The sequence below is a fragment of the Stenella coeruleoalba genome (assembly GCF_951394435.1).
Source record: "Stenella coeruleoalba genome assembly, chromosome: 1".
NCBI classification, from domain to species: domain Eukaryota; kingdom Metazoa; phylum Chordata; class Mammalia; order Artiodactyla; family Delphinidae; genus Stenella; species Stenella coeruleoalba.
In genome coordinates, this window is record NC_137169.1 from 4,459,513 (window position 1) to 4,483,036 (window position 23,524).

A 23,524-nucleotide genomic window follows, 5' to 3' on the forward strand; every position below is an offset into this window, starting at 1 on the left:
CAGAAACCAATCAGGGTTTTTAGGACACTGGACAGCATGGGTACCCCTGGGCTGGGTGGGGAGCAGGGAGCAGATGGGCCCACTCTCGAGGGCCTGTCGGTGCCGTGCCAGCGCTGGACTTCACTTTTCCAGCTGGTCCCCACAGCACCCCTTCTGCAGGGGTTGGAGATATTAAGCTTGTAGGTGAGTCAGTTCAAGCTCTGGCATGTCTGCACTCTTCCCACCGGCCACCTGCCACTACCTGTGGCACCAAAGCACAGCTCTCCCACCTGCGCGAGAACTCACCTGACACCTGGCAAACATGCAAATTCCCTGACCCGCCCCAAACCCACAGAACCTGCCTCTTTGGAGGGACGCCTGGGGACCTCCATCTTCACCCCTTCCCCCGAGATCCTCAGACACACGGGGGTCCTCTGATGGTTTCTGTTCCTATAAATGTCCTGGAATCAGCTCTCAACGCAGCAGAGCACGAGCTGAGCAGGCAAGTGCAGCTTGTGGCGTCCCCCCTCTGACTTGCCGGGGCCCTGTCCCCCCACCCCCGCCCCCGCCCCACACAGACATGTCACCCCTGACGCTAAAACAATGCGAGGGAATTGCTGGGCGTCACCCCGAGTACATTTGTGTGGCTACAGCGCCACCCACTGGCAGAAATCTGGAAAGGCAAGTGCGAAGTGGGGGGGGCAAGAATGCGGGGCCAGCCTCTAGGCCACTTCTGGAACTATCCAAGCTCCGCCTGCAAGACCCAAAACGAAATACAGCAGCTGTCGTTGCTGAAGGGTGGCTGAACTATGGGACGGATGTGTCCGCACACAGGCAACACTCCTGTACGTTAATATTGTAAATGGAAGTGCAGCTCGTTTCTTCTGCCTTTAAACATCTGAGCCTGAGATGGACCCCAGCCTTTTTAAGGCTACAGAGGCATTCCTTCACTTGTGCTGGCATCTGTGGAGCCAGGCCCTGCACTCGGTGCCTGCCCCTGGCCTGGGGTCTGGTTGGGGGACGATGACAGATAGGCACGCGGCAGGTGCTCCGAAGAGGGCAGCGTGAGGTGTGGGGGTGGGAAGTGGGGTTCAGGTGCCGATGTGGGAGGGGCAGCTGCAGGTGAGGGGCTGAGACCTGGATGCTGAGGTGTCAGGCAGGAGAAGGTGTGGGGTGCAGACACCCCAGGCAGAGGGGAGGGCAGGGCGACCCCGGGGTACCTGGAGGCTGCTGCTGAATCCATGTCCAGCTGGGTGTGGACGGCACAGGCTGGGACCCAGGCAGCTCCAACTTGACTGGGAGCTGCCGTTTCCCGAGACCTAGCGGGCCACCCCAGGCACTCCATAAAGACTTGTGTGACCCAGAAATTCAAAACACAGGCTGACAAATGTTTATTCAGTGTGAGCGTCTCCAAGCTGTAGGTGTCTGTGGCTCCCAGCGGCTCAGACACACCCGTAAGTCCCTGCTTCGGGGCGTAAACTAGGAGGAGCGGCCCCGACCCGGGAAGCAGCCGTGAGGGTCTGATCAGCATCTAGCCCAAGAAGCACCCCCTGCCATGCTCCCGAAGGCAGCCTGAGCTGCACTGCCCATTGGGCAGAGATGCCTGGAAAACCACGGGCCTGGGCTCCTGAGGGCCACGGGGCTTTGAGCCGGGACAGCAGCTTCAGAAGCAGAGCCAGAAGAAACAGGTCTGCGCCCTGGACTCAAATCCCAGCTCTGGCACTAGCTCTTGACCTGGTCTCTCTGCAAAATACAGATAATAAATGGTACCAGTGACTGCCGCCAGGATTCAAGCGGATGCTGTGTGGAGAGGCGGGGTGGTCTGCCCTGCTCTCACAGAAACGTAGGGATCGAGGTCCAGAAAGGTTAACTCCTACTGCTCTTGTTATGTGAGCTGCACCTGCCCCCTCACCCACCCAGGCCCTGTCGGCTGATGCCCACTCAGAGGATGCAGCTCTGTGACCTTTGGGAGCCACATGACTTTTCCGGGCCTCCGTTTCCTCACCTGCAAAGTGGGGTTAAGGAGATTGCCCAGGTAAGGAAGGTCAAGCACGCAGTGTGGCCACTGGTGCATCGTAAGTGTGCATTAAACAGAAGCTCTCCGCAGACAACTACTCCAGACACACAGCTAATGGGAGCCCACTGCGTTCCAGACCTTGGCCTAGATGCTAAGGGAATCCAGCAGGGAAGTGACGGGCAAAAGTCCTTGCCCTGGTGGGGCTTACGTTCTAGTGGGAGAAGCAGCCCAGAGCTAAATGAGCAAAACGCAGCGTGCCAGGAGGGACAGTGCTGTGGACAAGAGCTGGGAGCAGTGAGGGAGCCGGTTGTCGGGGACGTGGAGATCGTATTTACGCAGAGACTGGAAGGAAGGGGGAGCCACGTGGGTCTCTGGGGGAAGAGCGGTCCAGGCAGGGGAAAGGGCCAGTGCAAAGGCCTTGGGGCAGGAATGCTGGCGTGGCCCAGGGGCGTGACGAGGGGAGGGAGTAGGAGCCGTGCCCTGACTTCACACAGGACGGGTTTCTCTGGCTGCTGCTGGACAGCAGACCAGGGGCAGGGAGGCCTGTTAGGAAGCTGTTAGGCAATCTGGGCAGGAAGCGGCAGTGGCTCGGCCCAGATGGCGGTGGGGCTGGTGTGCAGTGTTCGGACCTGGAACTATCCACAAGGTGAAGCCGATGGGACTGGATGCCAGGGTCCACGGGTGGGAGGAAGAGGGGGTCAACGGAGGCTCCAGAGGCCATTTACTGAGCAGAGGGAGGCCGTGGGAGAAGCAGCCTGGGAGCAGGCCCCGAGTGTGTTCTGGGGCCCACCCAGGTCGAGGGCGGATTAAGCATCCAGGGGGAGCCAGCCAAGAGGCACCAGCTGGACAGAGGGCCTCGGGGCTGTGTCGTGGTGCTAGAGCCACAGGCGGGATGAGGCCACCAAGGGAGTGTGGGTGGCAGTGCTCCCGGCGCACCCAGAGCCCCAGCAGAGCCATGCAGAGGCCAGCCTCAGCCCCCCGGAGCTGCCTGGGGCTCACGCCCCCTTCCTGAGCCTGGGATTCCAGATCGCTATCTTGGGGCCACCAGCCCAGAGGCATCTCCCGGCCAACAGGCCAGACCTGCACCCCAGGCTCACTCTGGGGAAGGAGTGAGAACGAACAAGTCTCGGGCAAGTATCCAAGCTCTCTGGACCTCAGCTTCCTCATCTGTGCAGTGGGGATAATACAATAACCACCTCGACCTCTAAGGGGTGTCGTGAGGACGACACAAGCTAAATGCTACAGAGCTTTGCAAAACCCTAGGTGGTCACTGAACTCTGGCGGTTACCAGGGCATTGTCACCCACTTGGCCTCCCTCCCTCCCCAGTCCTGGGGCTCTTCCTTCCCAGCGTCCAGCCTCTCTTGCCAGGCCTGGCTGGGACCCTCACCGTCTCCCTCTCGGAGGGTCTACCAGGGGTCCGGCCCCCACCTCAGCCCCTGCCCCTCGGGCTCAGGCCTGTCCTCACAGCCACCAGAGGGCGCTCTCTGAACGTGGCCGGGTTTGCCCCAGAACTTCAAGGGTGAACTCTTAGCAGGCGGGAGAGCCCCTTCCTCACATGGAGGGCCCCCAGCCCAACCCACTCTCACTCCTCCCCAGGCGAAGGCCCCCAGGCCCACGTCCACCCACACACACTCACCCCGGCTCGGTTCATTCTACACACGTGCAGTGCTGCACACACATGCGCACACGCACAGCCTGCGCGGGCGTGGAATCGGCCTCTGGGCCTGGAGGACAATGGCACAGCAAGTGGCTCGCCGGGGCCCCCAGGTGCCCAAGGCCTCAGGCTTCCTTGGAGTCTCTTCCGTGCCTGCCCGGTGCCGAGTTGGCAGTTGGGGTACAAGACTGACTCCTTCCCCCAGCACCCGAGGGGGGCTTCAGAGAGAACGACAGGTCCCACAGGGCTGGGGGCCGGGCAGAAGATGATGGGCTGAATGCCCCGCAGCTGCCCTGAAGCCTAAAGCCACCAGCCTGGCCCTGTCTGGGCGGCGGGAGGAGAGCCGGCACCATCGCAGGAGTCTGTGCGGGCCTCTGCGGCCCGGAAGCCACCAAGGGGAGAGCCCAGACTTGCCTGTGGACCCAGGGTCAGTGGAGCAGGGGAGGGGTCCGGGTCCAGGCGGTGTGACACCCAGGATTAACTGCCGCCCATGGAGGCTCTGGGGGGGCTGGGCCCCCGGGGGCTCAGGAAGCTGACTCCCTGAACACAGCGGGAGGGCTGGAAAGGTGGCTCTGTCAGCTGGCAGCTCTCAGCTGAGTTTCTGGAGGTCCCCACCCCTCCTCGCTGAGCCCCAAACCAACTGCCAACGCAAGGGGTCCCCAGTCCAGGGCCGGAGCTTCCCAAAACCCCCCAAGGCCCGGGGACCGGGGCGGGGAAGGCTCCAGGCCTGGCCTCCACCTAAACTCCCTTCCTGACCCGACAGTGGACAGAGCTGCGGCACCGCCAGAGGGGACGCCAGGCCCCCAGGGCCCGAGGTCTTCCACGTGACGCTCACCCCGTTCTGGCTGTTGCAGTGCCGGGTGCTGATGATGGCCCCTGCCTCCTCGATCATCTTCAGGATGGTTCCTCCGTGGACGTTGCCGGCCACGTTGGCGTCATCTGGCCGCATGATCCTGGGCGGGGTGGGGGGAGAAGCAGCACGGTGAGTCTCGGGAAGGACGCCGCTCGTGAACAGCAGCAACCCCGGGGAGGGGCAGAAGGTCCTCCAAAGGGCCCGACGGCTCCCAGAGAAGGAAAAAGAACTTCCCGCGTGTTTGCTCAGGGTGGGTGCTGATCTGACAGCCAGACAAGGGGCTGCAGGCTCGTGTTTCCATGTGTCTCCACCTTCCTGCCCTAGGGCCACAGGCACCCGGCCTGGCAGGTACCAGGAAGGGTGGGTGGCGGGGACTTTCCGCAAAGGCCGTGAGCGTGGCAGCAAGGCGACCCGGCTGTGGGGCGCCCAGCGCACCTGCCCCTCCTGTTTTCCAGGACTGCCAACGACCAGCAGAGCTGAATGAGCACAAGGACACGGGCTCCGACCCCTTGGAAAATGGACAAATTCCCAGGACCACCACCTCCATCAGGAGTCCCAGGGGAGCTGGCCTCGTGCGGCCACAGATGTTCTGAGAACTGGAAACAAGTCGCAGCACCCAGACCCATCAGCAGTGAACGCCCGCTCGCCACCTGCCCCTGGGCTCTGAGAGAGCACCAGAGGGGCCCAATTCCCTGGGGTTGAGAGCTGGGAGCTCCCCAAGGTCAGGAAGGACTGAAATGCCACCCCATTTCCTTGCCGTGGGCAGTGGGGAAGCGCCGTGAAATCTGCGGAGTCCCAACAGGCCAGCGTTGTGCTCCTACCTTGGGCAACCCCAGAGAGGTTGGCACTTTCCCAGACTCCAGTCTGGCTGATGGAATCTGCCCGCACCAGCCTCAGGCCCAGAGACGGGTACCAGGCAATGAGCGAGTGTGCGGTTCCTAGGTGCCCAGCATCCCTGGGCCCACCCAGCCTGTTCCAACCCACTGGCTAGCGTGGCCTCCGAGGCCGGACCCCCCACTCTGGGCCACGGAGCTCCACTGCCCTCCGGGTCTGGCTGCTTTCAGGCAGACTCAGAGATGGTTCCTGGCTCCCACTCTTACTAGCTGGGTGACCTGAGCAAAGCTGCCCAAACCCTCACTTCTCCGCTTCCTTGTCTGTAAAAGAGGAAGCACAGCACCGCGTTTGACGGTGGGGAAGACTGAATCACTCGAGACAGTGCAGATGACAAGCTCCGTGGCTGTGCCTGGCACGCGGTCAGACTCAAACGTTCACCAGCACTTCTCCCCTCTTCTCTGAGTGTCAGCCAACTGACCGCAGGAAGGCTGGAGGCTCCAAGAAAGAGCCGTAGCTGCCATTTTCTGGAGCAAATGAGCACCGACATCCTGGGGTGACTGACAGCTGTCTGTACCTGTCGCCCATCCCCAAATGTCACCCCCTCATCCTGGGGTGCGGGCATTCAGGCCCCCTGCTTCTCACCTGCATCACTGGCTCAGGGGCAGCCACGACGGTCCCCAAGCAGTGACCAGGGGAACCCTCGGAGCACAGGAAAGAAGCGTCACTTGGCTTCTCAAATGTTCATTTTAAAAGACTTTTACATCAACTCAAAATAGATTAAAAACTTCAACACAAGACCCGAAACCATAAAACTCCTAGGAGAAAACAGGCCTTAGCGATGAGTTTTTTAGATTTGACACCAAAAACAAAGGCAATAGAAGCAAAAATAAACAAGTGAGACTACATCAAACTAAAAAGCTTCTGCACAGCAAAGGAAGCCATCAGCAAAATGAAAAGATAACCTGTGGGATGGGAGAAAATATTAATATCCAGAATACATAACGAACTCATACAACTCACAGAATAGCCAAACAAACCAACAATCCAATTAAAAAATGGGCAGAGGATCTGAATGGACATTTTTCCAAACAGGCACATGAAAAGCTACTCAACATCATTAACCAGCAGGGAAATGCAAATCAAAACCACAATGAGGGGACTTCCCTGGTGGCCCAGCGGTTAAGATCCTCGCTTACAAAGCAGGGCACGTGGGTTCGATCCCGGGCCAGGCAACTCAAGATTCCATACGCCGTGTGGTGCGGCAAAAAAATAAAAACATTTAAAAAAAAAATACCAACACAATGAGATCTCACCTCACACCTGTTAGAATGGCTATTATCAAAAAGACAAGAAACAAGTGCCGGCAAGGATGTGGAGAAAAGGGAGCCCTTGTGCACTGCTGATGGGAGTGTAAACTGGTGCAGCCACTGTGGAAAACAGCCTGGAGTTTCCTCAAAAATTAAGACTAGAACTATCATATGATCCAGCAATCTCACTTCTGGGTATTAATCTGAAGGAAATGAAATCACTCTCTTGAAGAGATACCTGCAGCCCCACATTCACTGTAGCATTATTTACAGTAGCCAAGACATGAAACAACCTAAGTGTCCACTGATGGATGAATGGATGAAGCAGACATGGGGGTGTGTGTGTGTGTGTGTGTGTGTGTGTGTGTGTGTGTGTGTGTGTGTGTGTGTGTGTGTGTGTGTGTGTGTGTGTAATTCAGCCATAAAAAAGAAGGAAATCCTGCCATTTGCAACAACACGGATGGACCTTGAGGGCGGTTAAGATCCATTAGATAAGTCAGACAGAAGAAGACAAAAACTACTTCATTTTCCTTATACGTGTAACCTAGAAAGCTCAAACTCCTAGATACAGAGAACAGACTGGTGGTTGCCAGAGGCCGGAGGGGTTCCGGGGGGATGGGTTAAAACAGGTGAAGGGGGTCAAAAGGTACAAACTTCCAGTTATAAAATAACCCATGGGGATGTAATGTACAGCACGGTGACTAAAGTTAACAACACCATGTCATATATTTGAAAGTTACCGAGAGAGTAGATCTCAAAAGTTCTCATCACAAGAAAAAGAAATTATAGCGATGTGAGATGATGGGTGTTAACTGAACTTACCGTGGTGATCATTTCACCACACGCACGTATGCCAAGTCACCAAGTTGTACAGTTTTATATGTCAATCATATATCCATACAACTGAAAATATAAAATAATTAAAAATTTTAAAAACTTTAAGTTTAAAAATTTCAAGCTTATACCAGAGTTGTGGGGTTTTTTTAAGCTTAAGAGGTAGCCAATTCAAATAACAAAACTGCTGTATCAGACTCTTTCCTTTGTATTTGTTTTCAACTTAGTAAAGACCAGATGGTGCATCTCTGTATGCGGGAACCGGTGTCTGGTGGATGCCGAGGTGGGGTAAGGGCTGGGTGGGGGTTCCAGACAGGTGAGGACCAAAACGTTTTGACACCAGGAGTACCAGAGCCTGCCTCTGGCGGAGCCTGGTTCCTTTCTGTGGGTTTGCCTTTCCCAGTCTGTAAAGTGGGGCTGCCCACGCCAGGCTGGTGCAGAGGGATGCAGGGCCAGGGGGAGAAGTGCAGACAGAGGGCCCCAGGGTGCAGGAGGAAGTGCTTGCATCCGGCAGGACCCTGAGGAGGAAGGGACTGATAAGGAGGTGGCCTCTGAAATAGCAGAACAGGGGATGGCGCCTGCGCCACCCTGCCACACTGGGGGTCCCTGGGGACCCCACGCCATCAACATCCCACTGCCCCCGGGGTCCCTGGGCACTTAGGAGTAAATGCCAGGCGCTCCAGACTGCATACTCTCCAGCCCCCTCCCAACCTGGTCACCCTGGGTCCTGCCCCAAGGACCGTCCTAACCCCCCAGGCCGGCTGGCCACCCAGGCAGGCAGCGCAGACACAAACCTTCCCCCAGGACCTGACCCTGACTCGGCTCTGCAGTTCCCACAGACACAGGGGGGCAAGAGCCCAGCTCACTCACCCCTTTCCTGTGGCCCCAAATCAAGACTCCTTCCCCATGGCCTCACTGTGGTTCCTTCCTGGCCTCCATCTGCATGCTGAGCTGTGATCCCACACCTGCCCTCCCTCCCTCCAAAGGGCTCAGGAGCTGCTGGGCAGGGTCCTCCTCAACCCACCTTCCACAGAGCTCCCCCTACGCGTGTCACCTCCAGGCAGGACTGGGAGGAAGGAGGGACGCCAGGAGAACACGCGGCCCCTCTGTGGAGCTTCTGTTTTCCCACTTTTAGTAAAGACATGGGTATGAAAAGTGCTTCACTATTAAAAAAGAAGAAAAGACAGCCCAGCAGACGAAGCACGATGCCACGCGGCACTGCCCACGGGTGTCTGAGCAGGGACGCAACGGGGCGATACTGGGCTTGCACGCTGGCCGGCTGCGGCCGTGCAGGTGTCTGAGTCCAGGATGCCGAAGCTCTGGGTTTTCAAGAGAAGCTGGCAAGATCCAGAGTCTAACGCGACATCTCCTGGTATCTGACTGGCCACGCCTGACTGAAATGTTTCAACCCCACGCAGGGCAGCTTGGGGGGCGGGGGGCCGGGGGACAGAGCAGGTGGCGGGCCTGACCCAGTCCTGGGGGGAGACTCTGTGTGACCCATTCTCCCTCCCACCTCTCTCTGCCCCTCTGCCCATGCTAACCTGCGACTCCCTCGCTCCTTGGACCCCAGAAACTTCAGAGGACAGTGGAAGGTCAGCCCAGGGAACCCTGCCGGCTTCCCACCCCTCACGTCCTCTCAGCCGGCCGGTGGCACAGACACTGCCTCTGGTGAGCATCCTCTTCACCATCCTCCACTCCCCCCGCCCTCCCAGCAGTGGCGTCTGAATGTCACCATGTCACCCACTGCCCCGCCCCTTCTACTCCAGCTGCTCCTGTCCCAGAGCACAGGATGAGATGGCCAGGGCTGGGCCCGTGGCTAACCGAAGTAGACACCACCCGGACTCTGCTCCCCTCCGGAGCAGACACAAAGCTGACGACAGGAGCACGAAGGAAGCTGCACAGACCCGGGTCAAGGAGTCACTCCCAGACGGGGCAGCCACTCACCTGGACGCCGGGGAAAACTTCGCAGAGGATGTGACACCTGGGCCAAGTCCCTGAGGGGGAGCAGGGCTGAGCCAGGGACAGGGGGCAGGGGATGTTCCAAGAAGAGGGCGCATCTCAGGGGAAGGCCCCAGTGCTGGGAGAGCTCGGTGGGTCCAGAAACAGATGACAACCCCCCAACGCTGGCCAGCAGCCTGTGGGGAGACGGGGGTGAAGAGGGGAGTGGGACGATGGAGCCAGGAGCTTGTCACAAGGGCCTGGGGCTGGCTGGGGACGGCGTCTGGACTTGTCCTGGGGGATGGGGCGGCTTCGGGGAGACCAAGGCAGGGCTGGTATGTGGGGAGTCACTTGGGGACCAGGGGTGGGGGGGCTTCTTCGTCTGCCTCTTGCCTCCCAGCCCTAACCCACTGCCTACCCCACTGCCCCAAGAGTCCCTCTTCTTAAGCAGGAGTGCACTCCCCTGCTCAGACCCTCCAGGGCCCCTCCTATGGAATAAAGATTCAACATCCAACTCCCGGGACTTCCCCCGGTGATGCAGTGACTCCCGCGCTTCCACCGCAGGGGGAGTGGGTTTGATCCCTGGTCAGGGAACTAAGATCCTGCATGCCGTGCGTGCGGGGTGGCCAGAAAAACAAAAGATTCAACTTCCTAGTGAGGCGTTCGAAGCTCTCAGGGATCCGGAACTTTTCTCGCCTGATCTCCCACTGTCCTGCAGGGCTCCAAGCTGCACCTGCCCAGACCAGCGCTGCTGGCCAGGCACACCCAGACCTTCCCACCGCCCTGCCTGTGCCCACCTGTCCCGAGGGGCTCATCGATGAACGGGGAGCATGAGTGGATACAACCTCCTGGAGGGCAACCTGGTGTTATCGTTATCCGTCCAAACTCCAGATGCATAGGCTGCTCTGAGCCAGCCATTCCACTGAGAGGAATTCACCCTACAGATGTTGGCGCACATGATTAAACCAAGTGTGTTCAAGGTTACTCACTGCAAAGCTGTTTATCATGCAAAGACTGGCCGTGTCCTAAATGTCCACCAATAAGGGACTCAGATTAACTTATATCCACACAACACAAGAGTGCACAGCCCCAAGCAAGAGGGAGGAACGGTCTAGGAGAAGCACCATTAGATGAAAAAAGGCAAAGCGCAGAATGATGGGAACCAGGTGACTACACCTGCGGGCCCCGTGTAGACCATCCCTGGAGGGAGGCCAGGGAAACTGAAAGCTTTCGTTGCCCTTGAGAGGGGAACTAGCGCCTGGAGTCAGGGTGGTGTGCTCTAAGAACAAAGAAGAAGAACAAAGAGTTACAGGACTCCCATCACTCTGTCACAATGGGACCACTGCCATGTCCCAGGGCCCTCCCAAGCAGCATGCCCTGTCCCTTTCCCATCCCATATAAGGAAAGACATTTGCCTCTTTCTAAGGAAAGACAGTTTTCCTCCCGCTCAGCACGCTGAAAGTATACATACGCTGACCAGTTAGCAGATGACTCGCAGGTCCCCTGGCTATAAAAACAGACAAGCAACCCATACTCATTGTCGACTTTCCCTGGCTACCAGGAAGTCGGCCAGCTGTTCTTGCAGCAACCCTTCTCTTTAATAAACTGTCTTCCTTACATTCTTTTCCAACCCACGCTCGGATCACAGCATTGTGGTGGCCCGTACGGGGATATCTCTTGGGGGATCTCTTTCCCCACCTCCTCTCCTCATTCCTTGGGACTCTCTGGGAACAGGCAAGTTGCCATGGAAGCAACAGAGGACTCTGGCCAGGGCCACACCCTGGCGTGTTCCGAAGGCTCCACGCTCACTTCGCCCCAGTAACTGCCGCCCAGACGGCTGAGGATCCCTCTGTCTTCCTCCCGACTGCGGACTAGGCCGATTGGCATCGTGCGGGCACAGGTCAGGCATTTAAAAGCCGCTAGGGTGCCTGCCGCTTGAAGACTCCCGTGAAAGCATAAGAGGGTCACGGAACGGACCAGGCTGTTAGAGCGTCTGTCCCCAGCAAGACAACTTCCGTGCACCGTGAGGCGCGTATTGGTTCAAGCAGAACACTGAGCCTCCTCCCCTTGGCCGCCGCCTTCCCGGCAGGGCTACGAGGCCGATTCCTCAGCCTGTCTTCTCTGTTACACTTTCACCTCTTTCTCCGTCCGGATTGATTTACAGGAGCCTAGGCGTTGCCTCTGAGCCGTCCCCAGAGTGCCTTTCACGTTTCAGGGCATCGCCAAGCCGGGGGTCACCCAGTGGGTCCCGGGAATCTCTCTCTCTTTTCTTTCTTTCCCTGCCCGAGTCACAAGGTGCCTTAGTTGCACGCTCAGGGGTCACCTCTCACGGTCAGATGCGATTGTTGAGACGGTCGACCCATTTTGTGCCTCAGTCGCACGGAGAGATCACTGGGACAAAGGGGACACCTTTCTGTCAGCCGGTGGTGACTCTCAGTACCCCCATTCTATGGCACATAGGCATTCTTAGCCTTAGGGTTCTGGTACGTCTCAGGAGCCTCCCTCAGACTCACCCCGTGGTTGTATCCTCAGGAACTGGAAAATTTTGACCCTGAGAACCTCAAAAAGAAGAGGCTCATTTTCTTTTGTAACACGGCTTGGCCCCAGTATAAACTGGGGGACCGAGAACAGTGGCCTCCTAACGGCACACTAAATTATAACACGATCCTCCAACTTCATCTCTCTTGCCGGAAACAAGGAAAGGACTCCGAGGTTCCTTACATCCAGAGCTTTATGGCCCGTAGTCAGAATCTGGAGCTGAGGGACTCATGCTACCATGTGTCTTTCTGTTGCCACCTTATCCCCCCGACCCCCTCTGCCTCCCTCTCCATCAGATCTCCTAGGCGACCCTCTACTCGACCTTTCCTGTTCCCCACCACATCAACCCCCTTTGCTTCAGCCCCTGCCCCCGCCTCAACCCACAGCTCCCAACAGCCACCCCCTTATCAGGGCAAAAGCCCCCTCTTCCCTCCCCACACAAGATCGAGGACTGCCCAATGCCAGGAAACAGATTCTAATATGCTTCCCTTAAGGGAAGTAGCAAATGGAGACATGGGCACTATTAGATTCCATGTTCCCTTTCCCATGTCGGACATTTTCCAAATTCAAAACAAGTTAGGTTCCTTCGGTCAGGATCCCACCACTTCTATTAAGGAATTTCAGGCCCTCACCATAGCCTTTGACCTGACCTGGCAAGACATTCATGTAGTCCTGACCACCTGTTGTACTCATGAAGAGAAAAACAGGATATGGGCATCAGACCAAGCTTGGGCAGACGAGGCACAGCTCTGTTTCCAAAACCCAGATGGTTGGGGACCCATTTGGGCTGGCTAAACGACTCTCTTTGTCACTACACCCTCAATTTTAATCAGACTAGCCTGGAGTGGGATCCCTGGTCCGAGGAAAATAAATATGAGGTACATGAAGGTAATTTCACTTTGTGTTGGGGAAATTCAAGGAAAACTGTGACTAAGAAATATATTAATGAAGACCATATCCCCATAAACAGCTCGGTCCTGGGAACTAAATATGTGGGGATCGGTGTGACCACCAGACACTTACTTAGTTTAACCTCCCGGCAAGATTCTCCTCCAAAATATAACATAATTCAGCTAATATTCAGAAATTTGTTATGCCAATCCCCCAGTCACACTCATAATCAGTCAGAGCCTGGATTCTCCCCTTTACGTATAGATGATTACTTCCTTGGAGTTTGGCCTTCCCAATCTAATCCTAGGCCATGGGACCCCAGTCTATTTCCAGAGGAAAACTCCCAAAAGGTCAGAGCCTGGCTCTGGGGAGCCACAGCAGGGGTATCCGTGAGGGGCACCGGATTTTCATTTCTATGTGGTAAAGGGGTCTATCTGGATCTTCCCACACTTTGGAGGGGGCTCCCGCACAATTACTGCTGTGGTCCCGGAGGCGACCATTATGACTACCAAGGATTTAGCTTCCTCAGGAGGCATTCCCAGCCTTGGATCCTTCCTCGAAGAGGCCATAAGACCTGTCCAGGAGAGACAAACATGAACTGCTGCTTGGTGGGGACATGCTTATGATAACCCAGTTCTTGATCAGCCTGAAATAATATGCAGTGTCCTTGGAGGGCTCTTCTGGTCTGCAGGCACACCCCTCTCAGAGAGGAGCGCTCTCCCTCTCACCATCACGGCCCAGGAACCTTGGAAGGCAGCGGTAGCAGCCACTGAGGAACAGCAGTCAGCCCCAGGCTCTCTGGCCGAGGGGGTTTTACAAAATAGGCCCTTAATGTTATAACAGCTGAGGCGGGGGTATCTGTGCCCTGCTAAATGAGACATGCTGCTTCTATATTAATACCTCTGGCCAGGTTGAAGAAGACCTTCAGATTCTAAAGAAAAACATCAAATTAATAGAAGATTTAAAAGAGAGAGCAGGACAGGGCCCCAAGCTGGCTTTCCAACCTCCTCTCCTCTATGGGGATCCAGAGATGGACATGGCTATTGCCCTGTTGGGACCATCAATCCTGATGGCCTTTGTTTTGTTGTTTGGCCCCTGCATTATTAACACATTATCTCAATTCATCTCCCGACAGGTTCAAAAGATTCAGTTCCAGATGGTGCTACAACAAGAGTACCAGCCAGTTGGCACACGGAATACACTGGAACAAACTGCCTAATCATTGTGCAGGATCTCATCTCCCTCCGTAAATATATCCTGATAGAGAGTGGGCATTGGGACCCAGGGCCCCACAATGCCCCTGTCCAGCAGGAAGCAGCCAGAGAGATTGTCGCCCCTTCTCCTTACAAAAAGGGTTCCTGAACGCCTAAGAAGGAGATAGGCAGGTAGGTAGACGTGAGCAGGGTATCCAATAGGGCCAAAGAATTGGCCCTGTAAATAAAGAGAGGGGGGAACGTAGTGTCCAAGGACAAAGAAGATAAACTCAAAGGGCCAATATTGCCGGAACAAAGAGTTACAGGACTCCCATCACTCTGTCACAATGGGACCACTGCCATGTCCCAGGGCCCTCCCAAGCAGCATGCCCTGTCCCTTTCCCATCCCATATAAGGAAAGACATTTGCCCAGTTTTCCTCCCGCTCAGCACGCTGAAAGTATACATACGCTGACCAGTTAGCAGATGACTCGCAGGTTCCCTGGCTATAAAAACAGACAAGCAACCCATGCTCATTGTCGACTTTCCCTGGCTACCAGGAAGTCGGCCAGCTGTTCTTGCAGCAACGCTTCTCTTTAATAAACTCTGCCTTCCTTACATTCTGCCTTGTATCTGGAAATTCTGTTCCAACCTGCGCTCAGATCACGACATGTAAATATCTCAGCATTCCCTCGGAAAGACAAAGACTCCGTTTGAAAACAGAACCACAGGAATTCCCTGGCAGTCCAGTGGTTAGGAGTCAGTGCTCTCACTGCCGGGGGCCCCGGGTTCGATCCCTGGTCAGGGAACTAAGATCCCACAAGCCAGATGGTGTGGCCAAAAAATAAAAATAAAAACAGAATCACAAAACAATTATTCTACCTAAAATACGAACTCCTTAATATAACTTTTTTCTAATTGGCTTTATTCAACAATTCGTGAATCGGGCAGCATCCCATCTAGCAAGCAGAAAGGAGCTCCTCTTTTTCTTTTTTTTTAAACTAACATTTTTTAAAAAATAATAAATTTATTTATTTTTGGCTGCTTTGGGTCTTCGTTGCTGTGCACAGCTTTCTCTAGTTGTGGTGAGCGGGGCCTATACTTCGCAGTGGTGCATGGGCTTCTCATTGCGGTGGCTTCTCTTGTTGTGGAGCACGAGCTCTAGGCACGCGGGCTTCAGTAGTTGTGGCATGCGGGCTCAGTAGTTGTGGCTCGCAGGCTCTAGAGCGCAGGCTCAGTAGTTGTGGTGCATGGGTTTAGTTGCTCCATGGCATGTGGGATCTTCCCAGACCAGGGCTCGAACCTGTGTCCCCTGCATTGGCAGGCGGATTCTTAACCACTGAGCCACCAGGGAAGCCCAGTTTAATATCATTAAATATCAAGTAAGCATTCAAGTTTCCTCAGCTACGTCCTAAATGTTTTGAAATCTGCAATTGTGAACTGTTTTCATAACTGCCCAAAGCTGGAAAGAACTCAAATGTTCACTGTCTGATAAAGAGATAATGAAGATTACTAGGCAACAACAGCAAGAATCACCGACACACACACACACACACACACACACACACACACACACACACACGTGTGAAACTCACAAGCATTGTGCTGAGTCTATGACTCCATTGATGAGAAATTCTAGAAAAGGCAAAACTAGTGATAGGAAGCATACCTGTTTGCCAGGGGCCAGAGCTGGGAGGAAACCAAGTGCAAAGGGGCAGGAAGGCACTTTTTTTTTTAGAAATGTAATTAATTTATCACTTATTTATTTATTTATTTTTGGCTGTGTTGGGTCTTGGTTGCTGCGTGTGGGCTTTCTCCAGTTGCCGTGAGCGGGGGCTACTCTTCAGTGTGATGCGTGGGCTTCTCATTGCAGTGGCTTCTCTTGTTGTGGAGCACGGGCTCTAGGCTCTCAGGCTGCAGTAATGTGGCATGCGGGCTCAGTAGTTGTGGCTCTAGGGCTCTAGAGCGCAGGCTCAGTAGTTGTGGCACACGGGCTTAGTTGCTCCACGATATGTGGGATCTTCCCGGAACAGGGATCAAACCTGTGTCTCCTGCATTGGCAGGCGGATTCTTAACCACTGTGCCCCCAGAGAAGTCCCCAGGAAGGCACTTTTTGAGGTGGTGGAAAAGTTCTATGTCACAACTGTGATCATTACACAGGTGTACACATTTGTCAAAAGTGAACCGTACATTAAAAATAGGTACATTTTATGGCACATAATTTATACCTCAGTAAAGGTTGTTTTTAAAAAAAGCATAACTACAATATAATTACCTCACCTTAAAAAAAAAAGCGGGGTAGGGGGGGCTTCCCTGGTGGCGCAGTGGTTGAGAGTCCGCCTGCCGATGCAGGGGACACGGGTTTGTGCCCCGGTCCGGGAGGATCCCACATGCCGCAGAGCGGCTGGGCCCGTGAGCCATGGCCGCTGAGCCTGCGCATCCGGAGCCTGTGCTCCGCAACGGGAGAGGTCACAACAGTGAGAGGCCCGCATACTGCAAAACAAAAAACAAAAACAAAAAAAGGGCGGGGGGGGCGGGGCCGGATTATCTGCCGGTCCAGTGGTTAGGACTTCTCGCTTCCACTGCAGGGGGCCTGGGTTCGATACCTAGAACCCTGGTCGGGGAACTAGTGAGGCAGGAGATAGATGGGCTCCGGGCTAGGCCTTTACAACTGGCCTCCTGTTTACATTTCTTGGGGCAGGAAAAAGGTGGGCTTCAGGCCTGACACTTACAACTAGCCTCCTGTTTGCATTTCCTGAGACAGGAGATAGGTGGGCTCCAGGTTAGATATTTATGACCAGCCTCCTGTCTGCCCTTCGAGATAGAAATAACAAGAGGAACAGGGTAAATAGCTGGACTTTGTCTCCTGTGGACACTTTACGATAACAGTCATGGCAGGAACAGAGAGGGGCTAAACCTTGCTTGAGGAAGAGATCAAGAGGTCTTATGTTTCCCATCCTTGGGGCAAGGGAGACATTGCACCTGTGCAGAAAGGCTCCTTGGGGGTCAAAAATCACCCAGAATAGGTGATGCCAAGGCCCCCCTTAGGCCTCTGGGCCGGAATCCATCTTGGAAAAAAGTTGTGCACACAGGCTGGGGAGGGTCCTAGGGCAGGTCAGGTGTGGAAAAAGAAACCAGATAATTGGCCAAAGGTAAACAAAGACCCGGAAGAACTGCCCCATATAAATGACTTAAACCCTCTTCAATGTTCCTCCTCATTAGGGGGGACGCCCACACCCTTCCTCTCCGGGTGTGCATCTCTGCCCTGCTTCTGTCTTAACTAAACAGTTTCTCTGTGAGCTCTCCCACGTGTTGTGTTATGTCTCTAATGATAAACTCTGTACCTGTTTTTACACTTTTTGCCTCCTTCAGAAATGCATTTTTTCAGTGGAGGTAAGAGCCAGGGGAACTTTGCTTCTAGACTCTAGCCCCTGGTGAACTAGTGGCTAGGATTCCTGGTTTTCATCCAGGCTGCCCAGGTTCAATTCCTGGGAAGGCACTAAGATCTCGCCTCAAGCCACCACTCACTGCTGCTGCCTCTCCAAGATCACTAGGGTCCCGCAGGCCTTGTGGCAGGGCCAAAAAGACCACCAGAAATTCCTTAGTATCCCTAACTGTCAAGGGACTATTCACGTTTCCCCAAGTATCTCATAAATGTTTTAAAATCTTCATTTTGGGGACTTCCCTGGTGGCTCAGTGGATGGGATCCCGCACTCCCAGTGCGGGCGACCGAGGTTCAATCCCTGGTCAGGAAACTGGATCCCACATGCATGCCGCAACTGAGAGTTCGTGTGCCACAACTGAGGAGCCCACCTGCCACAACGAAGGAGCCCGTGAGCCACAAATAAGGAGCCCGCCTTCCACAACTAAGACCCAGTGCAATCAAATAAATAAATAATTTTCTTGTTTTTTTAAATCTGCATGTTGTTGACTTTTCTACTGAAGCATAATTTGCATGCAGAAAATCAGTATTTATAATAAGCTTCCTCAGTTATTCAGATGTAGGTAGCCTGCAGGCAGGGTGACCATATAATTTACCCTCCTCCTCAAGATACCTCCGAGAGTGAAAGAAAGTGGACCGGGAAGCACAGGGAATAGTCACCCCAGGCTGGGCCCCATCCAGAGAAGCGCCACCTACAGGAGGAAGCAACTCCTGGCCTGACTGAAACCAGGGAGCTGGGAAGCAGTGGTGCCAAGGCGAGGGCAATGCCAGGCTGCCTGGCCCACTGACGGGGAGGCTGCATGGTGGGTGAGCACAGCCTGGCCCACCACAGGCTCCCTGGGCTGCAAAGACTGCATCTTCACCCACAGCTCCTGCATCCCCGCAGGAAGGGAGCCAGCACTGTGCATCGCGTTATGGAATGTCCCAGAATACTAACTCCGAGTGCGGTTTCTGTAACTCAGATTCTATGTTTTCACTGACTTCCCTGTAAACCCAAAGACAAAGCCCCAAAGAGAAAAAATTCCAAACGGGCATACCTCGAAGATAAAGCAAGTCACATGACTATTCTGGCTTCCCAGTGCATATAAAAGTTATGTTTACACGATCAAATGTGTAATAATTTTAAAAACTCTTTATTTTATACCTATGACACGAGGACTATAGCCAATATTTTCTAATAACTATAAATGGAGTATAACCTTTAAAAATTGTGAATCACTATATTGTACACCTGTCACTTATGTAATACTGCATAGCAACTATAAGTCAATAAAAAAATTTTTTTAGTTAAAAAAACTTTATCGCCAAAACATGCTAACCATCACCTGACAACACAAAGTTGCCACAAACCTTCAATTTATTAAAAAAAAACAAAAGCGATATATTCAAAGTGCAATAAAGTGAGACGCAAGAAAACGAGGGTGGGCTTGTACAAAGATTCAAGTCCATTCCACTAATCTTTATTGGCACATCTACCAGATGTCAGGCACTTTGCTGGGCATTCATGGTACAGCAGTGAACAAAGCAATCCCTGAGCTGAAGACACTTCCTAGCGGATTTACACCTACAAGCAGGGCAAGCAAAAGGAAACTCTGCAGACCTCACACATCTCCCTACAAAGGACTCCAGGGCATCTGCCCTGGGCCACGTACCTTCCAAGATCCCCCTCCGTTAGCTCTGTTGTTGGGAGAGCTGCCTACAGTCCCCAGAAAGCTTCCAAGCTTCCCTTAGGAAACCCTGCCCCTCAGAGGCCTACCAGGAATTCTGGTTTTTAAATTCCTCTACTTATTGCACTGTCCCATAAGGTAGCCACCAGCCACAGGAGGCCAGCCTGTATGCATTTAAATAAATTTAAATGAATGCAATTAAAAATTCAGTTCCTCCATGTCTGACTGCATTTCAGGCACTCATTGGCCACTTGCGGCTAGTGCCTAGCGTACTGGACAGCGCAGACGCGGAGCATCTCCATCACTGCAGAAAGTTCCAGTGGATGTTGTACTCTCCACCAACCTGGTATGGGACATGTCCTTCAATTTCACTGCGACCAACACCCAGGGGCTCCTACTAGGGGCCCACACTGATGCCATGATCCAGCCTCACAACCGGATGTGAATGTGAGGCTGAGCAATGGAAAAGCACGACAATGGAACACCGGACAGGGAACAACACACCAGCTGCCTTCGCTCCCTTGGCTATCAGGGTCCGAGGCCGCCCTAGGCCAAGGCTTTACCCTCTGAGAGCCTCATTTTCCCCCATCGGTAAAATAACAGAGCTGGGCTGGGGGCTCCTAGGGGTCATTCTGATTCTGACATTCTAGAACTCTGACTCCAACAAGGAAAAAAGCAATTTGCTAAGAAAATGTGAACTAACATCATTCAGAATAAACCAAAAGAGAAATGCTCTTCTGAGACTTTAAATGCTGTCCCAGAGCCTGCATCTGTAGGGCTCGATAAAAAGAAGGAGGGACATGGGAATTCCCCGCAGTCCAGCAGTGAGGACTCCACGCTTCCACTGCGGGGGCACAGGAGGGTACAGCACACCGCAGTGGTCTGGCTGTCCAAAGTTTGGGCTCTCAGGGGTAAACACCCCTCTCTGTTTTCAACTGCCCAGCACTGTGCCAAAGGTTTTAATCCTCACAGCCACCATGAAACAGGCACTGTTATTACCTCCGATTCACAGCCAAGAATACTGAGGCCTAAAGCCCACGCCTGCAGGAGGCAGAGCTGGGATTCGAACCTAGGCCCTTGGCTTCCTGAGCCTGGGTCCCACTTTTCAGACAAAAAGAGCTTCCGCTTACTTACAAGGTGCCAGCCATTCTGCCAAGCTCTAGATACACTTTCTTTAGCACTCAGAACAGCCCATGATAAAACGGGTCACAGAAAGTTAGGCAGCTTCCAAGGGGCAGAGGCCACATTCACACCCAGGCCTGGGACTGGAGAGCTGGCTCTGACCACTGCCCTCCCCAGACTTTAGGGCCCCTAGCCCTTCAACACCTCCTTCTGACCGAGAGCATGGGACCCTCTTAATCATCTAGGATGGCGGTGGGTGTGGCGTCCTCTCCCTGCTAGACTGTGAACCTGCTAAGCTGGGGACTGAATTTTCCATGTCGGTGTCCCTCCCTCAGGGCACTTCACCCCTTGGAGGCGTCCAGTGAAGCTTGTTAAATTCATGGGCTGGGTTGCCCTAGGCCAGGAGGCTCCTCTTTCAACATGGGGTGTCAGCTCAGATGTCCTTAAAGGGCTCCCCACCCTGCTACATCCACTCCAGTGTCCTGGGGTTTCTCAGGGCCAAGTCGCTGTGACCACGGGCCTCATCACAACCCCTCCAACTCCCCTGGGCAGTTGTGTTGGCCACCTGAGGCTCACCTCAGCCAGGTATCCTGCCCACGTGTCCCCAGTCAGAGACAATATGCCATTGTGAATATATGAGCGGCAGCCCAGCAAGCAAGCACCGTGGGTAAGAAGAAGTGTGCGCATACATGTGGAAGTGTCCAGGCTATCCAAAAGCCTATTAACTATGTTAGAGGCTGGTTTTTAAAAAGGTAGTATGTATAGACGGGCTATTCATCATCCTGATGAAGTAAATAAAAGCCCAGCCTTCCACGAGTAGATTGAAATCAGTATTTTCTTTTGTGGGGAACGCAGTGGAAAGAAAGTGGGTCTGGAGGCAGAAGACCCATGAGGAGCTGTGCTTCCCCGCCCCCAGCCCTGGGCTCTTGTGGCCGGATGACCTTACAGAGGCAATGGGTCTCCCGGGACCTCAGTTTCCTCTTCCCTGACAAGAGTGGTGGGCTCCCTGCCATCCTCCCTCCCAGGGGTGCTGGACAAACCAAGCGAGATGAGAGATGTTACGAGCCCTTAGCAAATCACAAACTGCAAGGTCACCCGGCCAATATGAGGCAGAGACCGACCCAAGCACCTGATTCCAGGCCCGTCTGTCTCCCGATATCAGTTACTTCTATTATTTTTGCCCTCGGAACCTGAAGTGGGTGGCGCCAAGATGGCCACACAGCCAATAACAAATCAATGGCGCAAGGCTCCCCCAAAGATTTCTTCTCCCTAGAAAAGTCAAAACTGACCTTGAGGTCAGGAAAGGACTTTGACTCAGTCAGAAGTGGGGGTGGGTTCAGGGCACCCCACGATCCAGCACTGTCTGCCGAGCCTTTGCCTATTCCGAGGAGATGTCACCATCCACAGGAAACTAACCTGGCTTGGACCCAAGGTCAGTGTGACGCCCGGTCTCCAAATCTGAGGCACCGGGCCCCAAACAGGAAGGCGGGGTCACTGTCAACAGTGCATCAAGCAGCACAGGCCCTGTTGCAGGCCCCAGCGCCCGTTCGGCCTTGCCAGACTCCTCGCTCTTCCTTAGCTCAGGCTCCAATGCCACCATGCCTGCTTCCGTTCTTAACGACAGAATGGAAAGTAACCTTGAGGCTGCCCTCCCGCATCTGTCGGAAATGAGCCGGCTCGTGATCTCCGGCGTCCTCGGGGCCCTCTATATACCGGTGCCGGTGGCGGAAGGCAGGGATGGTCCCCTGACAAGAACAACCCCTTGCCCCCTTTGTGTGAGATGCTTCCGGGCTCAAGGGACCATCCTCTGTTCTTAGCCGTGAACTGTTAGAGGGGAAAGGTATTTACCGTTCTTCCTGTTTTCAGCCGCCTCCCGCCCAAAACCGTGGCAGGGCACTGAAGGGACCGCATATGTGCAGCCCCCGCCCACTCGGGCGCCCACCGATGGGCTCAACCGGCTCCGGCCGCCGCCCAGCGAGCGGGTTACCTGCGCCGCACATGTCGGGGGATCCGGTTGGCTTTGAACCACCGCCCGGATAACGACCCCGAATTAGGGGGCTCACTGGGACCTGGGCTGGGGCTCCGGGGCGCTCGGGCAACGGGCGGGGCGGGACGTGGTGGGGCTGTGCTCCGACCCCCGCCCGGGGAAGGGCGCCGCGCCGCTTCCTCGCGCAAACGGCCTGCGTGACCTCGGCGCCGCCCCGCAGATGCGCCGGAGGCCGGAGCGGCGGCGCGCGGGGAAGCAGCCGGATCTGCGGCAGCCGAGGCGCATCCCGGCCGCGGCGGGCGGGCGGGCGGGGTCCGGAGGCGACCGGCCCGGCGGGGGCGGCGACTGGGGAAGGGAAGGCGCGGGGCCGGTGGGGGTCGGCCAGGCCCGGGCAGCGACTCGGAGTCCTGGCCGCCCGCCCTCCGCGCGTCCCTCTTACCGGCAGATCTGGATGGCGGACGGGGTCTCGGCGGCGGGGCCCGACATGGTGGCGGCGGCGGCGGCGGGAGCCTGAGGGAGCGCGCAGGTGTCTGGCAGGCCCAGCGCTGAATGAATTAGCCCGGGCGGTGCCTTGGAGGGGGAGGGGAGAGGCGGAGCCATTGCGCCGGAGAGGCGGGGCCTGTGCGCCGGCGGCGAGTCGAACGCAGCCTCCTGCGAAGCCCCGCCCCTCGCACCCGCCCTCGTCCCGCCCCCGGGCCGGCGCCGGCTCCCCAGGCGTCCGGTTCTGGCGGCGGCGGGGCCGCGGTGGGGCGCCGCTTCCAGAAGGTTCGGCGGCGGTTGGGCGGAGCCGGCGCGGGACTGGGCGACCTCGAGGGTCAGCCTGGCCCCGCGTGGCGCGTGTTTGTATGCGGCCTTCCCCCTGCCCGCGCCCGGCAGTTCGGGAGGCCGCGACCGGTACTCGCCTTCTCAGATCAGCCCTGAGAGGAAATTGGGGGCGGTTTCCCGTAAAGGAGCATTCATGGCCGAGCTGGGAGGCACGTGGGTGCACAAAACGGGGAGCCAGGAACCATCAGGCCTCAGCGAGTGTCTCTTGCTGCAGGAACACACAGCTGCTGGAGAGAAGCCAGGACCTGGGGTCCGTCTACACCGCCCGCTGTACACCACCGCTGGGTTGTTCCAAAAAGACTTCCTGAGAGTGCTGAGCGTTTGCTTGGGGGTGCCTGTCCTGCAGTGAGGAGCTGTAACGATGCTGCTCTGTTCCGTTGCACACCCTGTGCCCAGCAGTGGAGTCCAGGCCAAGTCGGTGTCACAAAATCCACCCAGAAAAG

General features: G+C 55.4%; 1 protein-coding gene across 1 annotated transcript in view; it reads right to left on the reverse strand.

Moving 5' to 3' along the window:
- ACOT7 (acyl-CoA thioesterase 7) overlaps nucleotides 1-22,856 on the reverse strand; it is a gene marked incomplete at its 5' end in the record, with an annotated part of 90,783 nt that extends 67,927 nt beyond the window's left edge. The window contains 2 exons of the mRNA XM_079940196.1: nucleotides 4,487-4,604; nucleotides 22,696-22,856. Coding sequence (XP_079796322.1) covers nucleotides 4,487-4,604; nucleotides 22,696-22,856 — 279 coding nt within the window. The remainder of the gene's footprint in view (nucleotides 1-4,486; nucleotides 4,605-22,695) is intronic.
- Between the last annotated feature and the right edge of the window lie 668 nt (nucleotides 22,857-23,524).